The sequence below is a fragment of the Etheostoma spectabile genome, chromosome 8 (genome assembly GCF_008692095.1).
Source record: "Etheostoma spectabile isolate EspeVRDwgs_2016 chromosome 8, UIUC_Espe_1.0, whole genome shotgun sequence".
In the NCBI taxonomy this organism is placed as follows: Eukaryota; Metazoa; Chordata; class Actinopteri; order Perciformes; family Percidae; genus Etheostoma; species Etheostoma spectabile.
Window position 1 is genome coordinate 23,778,723 of NC_045740.1, and position 8,761 is coordinate 23,787,483.

Sequence of the window (8,761 nt, forward strand, 5' to 3'; positions counted from 1 at the left end):
ACCAAGGACCAACTGAGTGGCATGAGTTTAATGTAAATAATTTAGAAACTGATGATAAATTAAATATGTTAACTGGAACATCAGGTCAGCTTTTGCTTTATGCAGCAGTTCAGGTTTGCTTCAGCAACTCAAAGGGAGTGGAGAAGTGTTTCGTTATGCTGCCTCATTTCATTCAAACAGTGGAGAAAACACCAGCAATGCCTTGTAGTGCAGACTCAGCACAATCCCTCTACTTGTTTCTTCAGTCATTTTCATTATACAACTGGAAAAAAGACACTATGCTGCAAACGAAGCTGTCTGAGTCAATGCTTCAGCAAAGCAGCCATTACTTCTATCATATTCTCGATTCCAATGCACACTTAGCAATTAATCCACAAATCAACACAAGGAAAAGCAATAGAAGTTGTAGTTGCTGATGTTAAGTTACTCCCCACAGACAACCATAATCAATATTAGAGTCCAGTTTTAGTGTTTTTCTGCACTATAGATTTGCATTTTACACCGTCTTTCTGTTGTTGTGATTATATCCATTGCTAATCCTTTTAACGCTCTTGCTAGTGTGTTAAAGACGAGGGAACAGTTTAAAGCTAGGAGGCCTTGATAAAATCATCAACAGTAAGTCATCCGGAAATGTAACTGAGAGAATGACACTGTATTGCATGGCTCTAAATATTCAGACTGACACAAGGAAGTCCAAGAGGTCCAAGATGTTCATACAATGTCAAAACTAATTTTATCTTAAGAGATTTTATTAATATTTTCAATTGACAGTCTCAGCCAAAAACAAACATTGAAAACAAAAATCATATCATGGCAATGGAACAAGAGGGTTTCAGGACAAACAGAAGCGGGAAAATCAATATCAGTTCCATCACAGATTATAAATTAGATCAATTCAAACAGCTGTCTGCAGTTTTACTGTATATGACTATATATTGTATTTAAAGTTGAAAGAGCAAGGAATGGAGAGGTCAATGAAGCTAGGGACGGGTTTGGAGGTTAGCAACAGGTGAAAAGGGAATTTCTATGGGAAAATTGGGCTTTTGGTCAGGAGTGGCAAGTCAGGCACAGCATGGATGGCAGGGACGTTTATGTTTATGAGATTGAGAAGGTGGGAAGCTTCTGAAGATATTTTTGTCAGGTCATGGATAGGGTTGACAGGCCAGATGGCAGAAGAGTTAGGATTGAGGGAGGAAGAGCCGTTGCGTGCTGACAGTGCACTTTTTCATTCTGATGTTGTAACTTGAGGGGAGTTGATGGGAAATGATAGAGGGGGTGTCTGGCACATGCACCTGATCTATGTTGCCAGGCAGCTGGATGTGGGTGTGGTCTCAGGAGTGCAAGGCGGGGCAGGCAGAGAAAAATGAGGATACACAACAAGAGAGGAGGAAGAGTCACACAATTGGCTCCCTGCAGAGGACAATTTCCAGCTCGCCACGGTAGAGCTTCCCTCCGTCAGACAGGGTCATGATGCTCTGCTTGTAGCCCGTCAGGTTCTTCACGTCCACATCCTGAACAACAGAACGGGGGTTGTGATATAGAGTCAGCAAGACTGAAGGGGCCAACTAGTGACAGTAATCAAGATAAAGATACTAGGTTTTATTTGGAGCTAAATTTAACCAGTATTGTCCTAGGTGATCAGATTTGTTGCTAAAAGCTTTCTGTTACCGCACAACCTTAGCAGTTTACACTGGTAATGGGGCATATTTACCATGCAACCTTTGTAGTGATTTTTTAAAACTTTTTAAAATTGATGCATGATTTCAGACAGAGGTAGACAAAAGAAGGCATTGCATCTTTATCCAATCACTATTGATGTGGCGAGCAGATTTAATTTGCTTTGAGCTTGCTATGCTGTGAGCTGGATAAATGCTCCGCATTTCAGGCAGAAAGCCTTCTCCCCAGTTAATGATCCTTATAGATGAACTGTGGAAGATGTGTTAAATAAGCAGCATTGCTATTGTAATGAAATGTAGAGCACATAGTACAGTGTTATAAATAGAAAAATATAATTAAAATGTTATTTAATTCTTACATTTGTATGTATTTTCTGATTTTAATAATGTTTTATTACAATTTTAATTTAGTATTTGTTAAGGACCACAATAAAAACAAGTGGACTTTATTGTGCTAAAATTGCACTGAAGCCCTCTTTCGGTTTCCTGTTTTACTTTGTAGTGTCTGTTTCTCCTGTGTCATGTCTTGTTTACTTCCTGCCTTGTGTTTTCCCTCCTCTGTTATTGTCTGCCACATCCTGATGTGTTTCAACTTTTTCACCTGCCCTCATGTCACCTGTCTGTCGTTACTATCCTCGTTACCTTGTGTATTTAGTTTCTGTGCTTCCTTTGTCTGTTGTCAGATTACTGTGTTGGTTGTCCTCGGTGTTTCTCAGTTCCTTGGGTTTTGATTGCCAAGACTTCAATTTTTTGAGTGTTTTTGGAACTCCTTTTGCCTGCCTGCCTCTTTCAGGAATCCCATTGTTTGTTAGCCATTTAATTTAATAAATCTTCTATATCTTCCACTACCTCTTTGGCTCTGCATTTTGGGGTCCACGTCTTGCAAAGCCTGACAGATTCTTAACTATCTATTTTACAAAGACAACGTTATTCAATGATAGATTAAAAAGCTTCTGGATGGCCTACAAATGGCTGGAGGACCTCATTAAAAGGACTAATTTATCTGCTTCTAAACAACAACAAAGTAAGTCTCTGCACTGTTTTGATCTGGAGATATTAAATATGTCATAAGGTGAGGGACGCCGGCGAGTTAATGTTTTAATAGTTTTTGCTAAAGACCACAATGAAAACAAGTAGACTTTATTTTTTGGTAGCGCATGACACGCCATTTGAAATTCAAGATGCTGGACTTCAAATTAGTTCTTTGTCAATTAAATATTTATGTTTCTGATTTCACTCTCTGCTACCAAGCAGCCTCTTGTCCTGTATTATTTTTCTGGCCTCACATCCTGACAACAAAGAGAGAGGTGTTTTCACACCAACCTACAGAAGACACAAATGCACCTTCAACTCATCCTAAGATTGTGCCCCTTGTTTGACATCCTTTCAGTCAGGGTTTGCACCAGTATACACATCCACATCCTGAATGCCCATGATAAAACAGTTATTACATGTGAATCATTTGGGGGTTTCAATAAAGCTGTTGATCAGAGTTTTTGCAGCACTAAGAACTTAGATCAGTCAACATTGCTCATCACATGCAGCTTGTCTAATGTTTACTACTTCTATTATTGTAAGTCTACCATACAGGCAGAGCTTGTAATAAAGATACCTGTTTAAAATACAGCTTTTTGGGTGTATTTTTTGGGGTGTCTTGAAACACGGTAATATTAAACAGAAAGCTCAGTGATTGAACAACTGAGAAGAGCATAAACGATCAGAGAGAAATTGTATCAGTTCAAAAAGTCACAAGCCACGTCTAAGCTCACAAAAGTGCATTGTGTTTACAGTATGCCACAGGGCTACAGAATGTACTTGTATACAAAATGCCTGTGAACCTTCACCAAAGCGCCCATCTCACCTTCTTGTTTGTCTGGTAAAGATCTCGTAGCAGGGCCTCCAACTCCTGCTCATCAATGTAGCCGTTCCCATCCTGCAAGAAGTTGACAGAAACACACCACAAATTTTATTTTCTTCTCTAAACATTCAGAAAGGAATGGTCTTAAGGACAGGATCATTGGACTGATCTGTAGACAGAGAGGAGACTTCAAAACATAATTACCGTGCAGCGATTTAAACAACAGCTCAACATTATGTAGCTGCACCTTGTTTTTCTAGTTTTCATCAAAGATCCCTGCATTCCTTCCTAAACAGTGTGCACCGGCTATATTTAGATTCTGAGCTTTTTGATTTTTGAGCCCTGTTATACTGCTCAACGTCATTCAATATTTTATGGCAGCCATCATAAATGCACCAGCCAAATGGCCATTAATGAATGATGATTTAAAAAAAGATTTCCCATTCACAACTGTGTAAAAGGGGTTAGCTGTAGAGTCAATATGGAGCCACTTTGCTAATTAATGAGTTATGTCTCACAGTAGTGTTTAGAGTTTGGGGCCAATAAATAAATCCAAATTTTTTGGCAATGTCCCTTTGGCAAGTGGAACAAAACCATGTTCTGTTCATCTAGGCTCGGTCTCAAGATGACTTCAGAGCTCAGTGGCTTGCCAATCTTATTTCTTACTTTGGGAGATGCTGTTTGATGTCTACAAAGCTCGACTGAAGTGTCCCAGATCTTGGGAATAAAGTGTGAATTCTATTTTATTTTCACTGAAAGGATGAAAGTCCCGCGCTCTGCAGAGTTATGGGAAAGCAGAGCAACATCAGGTATGAACTTGTCTATCTAAGTTGCGTGCCATCTTGCATGCCAGACATTTTCAAGACCTTACACAGTTTGGGACTGTGGCAGTGTGAGCCATGTTCACGTTCAGCTGAATGGCCACACTCTGCCCTTCTTACGGTTGCTCAGCACACGTGACAGCAGCTGACTGTGCTTCAGCTGCAGGGGCTGAGCTCATAAAAAAATGATAAAAATAATTACACCCATAATGGTAGTGCTCCATTCGCAGAGATAGTCTACATGAATGGACCACAGTGGCTCATCTATAATTGAATTCAACCCTGTCCTCTCCAAGTGAGCTTGAGCGAGTGCTTGTCTTTAGTCCAGCACTGAGACATGTAGATGCAAGCAACTACCCAGCCACTGCTATAAAGGCCTGCCCTGTTAACTAAGGCCTACACAGTGGCAAGAAATAAAGAGCTAATAGGTTCATTATGGACCTTGGAAATGCTAGTTTGACAAAAGGTTCTTAGAACATCAACTTTAAATTTGTCTGGAGCTTTCAACCATATAACATGGCCTTGTTTAGCAGATAAAAGTACGTTGTAGTACAATGTGGCCCTTGTGCCGGTGATGTTTTGTATAGGTTTTGTAGCCAGGGAACTATAGTGTTGGAATATTTTATTGTCAAAAACAGAATATTTTATTGTCAATTATTAAGATTCTTGTCCTTGTTATTATTAAGATTGTTACTGTTGGTTTTCCACTCCAATCAAGCTTTAATTACAACCACCTGTCTCCATTCACATACCAAAAACCAACCTCTCCCCTTCCACTGCACTGCCCGTCCACTTCAATCGCCTCCTTCTAACGGACCCAAGACTGATGTTGTGTCACAATTTAATAGCAAATATTCTACAATATTCATTAAGTAATAATGTTGACAGTGTTAAATGCAAGGTACAATTTTGTACAAATGGAACTTTACAAATACAGATGATATATGTTTTTTTCAATCAATCAACAACAACCATCTTTTGAGTCAAAAGATGGTTGTAGTATGCATATTTACCACACACAATAACTGTTTAAGACAGCAAATGTGTTATGAAGTGGCTATATCACTAGTACAAAAACAGTATTAGAGAGTAAATTTATTTAGATTTCCTGGTGATATGCCACATCAAATTGAGTTTTTTATTTCCTCTAAGATGGATTCAGCCGCATAGGTACCTAGATAACAGTATGACTGGCCCCTCAAGATGACACAAACTCACAAGACATCATAAACAAGAAAAAATATTTAACAGATGTGCAACTCTGGCCCCATCGTCCCTACCCACCAATCCAATGTTAATGTGGAAAACGTGGCCATTAACTGAACCACAGCTGAACAACCCTGATCTGTTTACAAAGGTACAACTGTGCCAAGCCTAACTCATTTGCGTTTGCATTTCCCTAGGTAGTTAGGGAGCGCCCTCGCACAAAACAAGGATTTCCATTTATGATTTTAAAGGAAAATCCCAAAACAAACTGTTCTGAGTCATCGTGACAACTTGACTTAAGTCTAAAGTATTTTTTCTAGCTGTGTTGCAATTTGTTCTTGTGTTAAAGTATAAATATATATTCCTCAAGTCCTCCCACAATGTAGCATATTAACTTTTACAGTACAGCCTACAGACACAGACCTACCTGACCCATAGGTCCCACCCCTTTTTTGAGCTAGCATCTATTACCTCAGCTCAGCTCAATTAACTTTATATCCACTAAAATAACTTTTTATTTTAATCAAGGTTAAACATTAAACAATAGCTCCCATGATCCTTTAATAGTTCCCCCATGAATAAGACTCATGGGGGATGAAGTAAATAACATTTGTTAATGGTAATTCTGATTGATTATCGATGATGAAGAGTTCAAATGTAACCCGTTGAGTATTGTGGTCAATACAAATTTAGCTCAGAATGTATAGAAAGGGTTTTCCAGGAGCACCCCAGTTTTCAGTGTGGCAGATGGATAAAACCGTCTGTGCCAAAATGCTAGTGGAAGAGAAGTTAACCCAAAAGTGGGGTTAGACCGCTGTGGGTGTGGGAGTGTGTGGAAAGCAGGCAACAACTATATTTCTTGCCACCTTGAATAAAATGTCACCTACCTTGTCATAGAATGCAAAAATGGCATTGAACTGCTCAGTGGTCAACTTGACACCCTGTAAAACAAGGTTTGACTTTGATATCAGACTACAAATTGCAGAAAACAAAAGTCAACCAATTATATTATAAATATTCAAACATAGTGGCTACATCATATTAAGTACTTCAGTGACATTAATTGTGTATATTAATGTAGCCATTTCTTTTTACCTGGAATTTGAGTAAGAAATTCTCCTGAACAGGGAGAAGCCTGTGGGAGATTGGCGGACACAATAGTTAGATGGTGAATGAACATCAGCAGGCAATGTGTTTCAGCATTCATATAGTGAACAGAGGCAAGTAGAATGGCACATTACCTTGCCATCTCTGACAGACCCAACTTCCCATCTCCATTCAGATCAAACATCCTGAGCTACAAAGTGGAAGCAGAACAGAGATAGAAAGAGATCGAAAGGAAAGTTTTTTTATAGGTGTATGCTGTCAAGGTAAATGTAGATATAGCGCTTTTCTAGTCTCAACAACTATGCAAAGCGCTTTTTCATAGTACAGGAACCATTCACTATTCACACACATTCACACACTGTGGCCGAGGCTGCCATATAAGGTGCCGCCTGCTCATCAGATAAACACTCACACACATTTACTCTCTGATGGCGCAGTATCGGGGGCACCATGAATTATATTGACTGAGAAATAGAATGGACAGCCATCAGGTTTCCATCTTTTTTTCCATAGTTCTAGATGTTTAACAGAGGACCAGTTAAGGGACTGTTTATGAACAAAAGCTTTAACCGTTTTAGCCAGTGCAGTTGATGGTGATTTTTACAGAATAATAATAAAAACTACAGCAGCATTTTACTGCCACCACACCAGAAAAAGAGAAATTGATCAGTATCACGGTATAATGTGAAAAGTTTATTTGGGCACGAACGCCAACAGCAAAGGCCCTATTGAAACTAAAGGAACTCTTCTTTCTTCCGGCCAATTAATCGCCTTTTTGAGGAGCTTAACATACTCAAAAACTCATCCAAATTGGCAGTCGCATTAAGTCTGGTGAAAATTAGTATACATTAAACGTAGACTAACGAAACATGGTGCACATATGTAGCATGTCAAGACGTTCAAAGAAGCTCATTGGATCCATACCCTTAACCCAACAGGAACTTTTGGAACATTTTTAATTAAAAGTTCGAAATTAGTACGATTGTGGCCATTTTCTCATCGTACTTTAACAAACTCCTCCTAGAGATTTCATCTCATGGCGGTCGTTTTGAACATTCGTTGAAGAATGAAGAAGTTGTTGTAACTGTAGTGTACACTGTCATATCTGCCCAAAATTTCAGGACATCTACAGGCCAAAATTGACTTTTAGTCATAGCGGCCCCGCTAGCAAAAGGAAATCCCTCTTATATGACAAACATCATCTGATTGACATGAAACTTATAATGTGTGGTCTACATTTGATACTGAGTCGCTCCCTACCTTTGATTTTTTTTTGGCCCATTATTTTTTCTCATTTTTTCTTATTAAAAGCTCTTATCTGCTTGCTTTGTGCAAATGTTTTTTTGTTGATTGAAAACAACATTGGCATATAGCCTACTGTTGTGTTCAGTTTCACATGTAACATTCTCTCTTGGAGCAAATAATCTCTCACACAATGTAACACTGTCCATCAATAAAAGGGTGAAAATAATACTTTGACGGTGGGGGGGGGGGGGGGGGGGGGGGGGGGCTAATCAAGTGGTATTTCAGACTGGACGTGCTGTGATGATAGCTCAGTTCACAACGACAAAACACACAGATCACTTTAGTCTTGTCAATGGAACCATTTGGCAACTTTTAAAAAGTTAACTTTCCAAACACAAAGGACCGCAACACGTGGCCAACATGTGTAGTTAGCATTGTGAAAAGGAACTAGTTAAGTTTAGGCAACAAAAATACTTTTTTTAGGGTTGTACGTAAGAGGATCAGGGCTACATGTGAAAAACATTATTTGAGTTCTGAGAAGTCTGACTTTAATCTCAGAATTCTGGCTTTTTTTTAAGTTTAATTTTTTTTTAAATTTAAAAAAAGATTTAAAAAAAGAGTCTGAATTTTGAGAATTTTTTAATAAATAAAATATTCTGACTTTATTCTTAGAATTCAGACTTTATTTTTCAAATGATATATAAACAAACATTTCTTGTTATAACCTGATAAGTTTGTACATTGTAATAACATGAATATACAAAGGTAGGGAGTGAGTCCTTACCCCAAGTGACGGAGTTTAAGTACCTTGGGGTTTTGTTCACGAGTGAGGGGACCATGGAGCGTGA

At 38.7% G+C, this 8,761-nt stretch overlaps 1 protein-coding gene across 1 annotated transcript in view; it reads right to left on the reverse strand.

The window, feature by feature from the left end:
• Nucleotides 1–1,241: 1,241 nt before the first annotated feature.
• The window catches only part of calb2a (calbindin 2a), a gene marked incomplete at its 5' end in the record, with an annotated part of 25,009 nt that continues 17,489 nt past the window's right edge, over nucleotides 1,242–8,761 (reverse strand). The window contains 5 exon segments of the mRNA XM_032524166.1: nucleotides 1,242–1,511; nucleotides 3,538–3,609; nucleotides 6,449–6,502; nucleotides 6,657–6,696; nucleotides 6,803–6,858. Of these exon segments, the coding sequence (XP_032380057.1) occupies nucleotides 1,395–1,511; nucleotides 3,538–3,609; nucleotides 6,449–6,502; nucleotides 6,657–6,696; nucleotides 6,803–6,858 (339 nt within the window). The 3' untranslated portion in view covers nucleotides 1,242–1,394.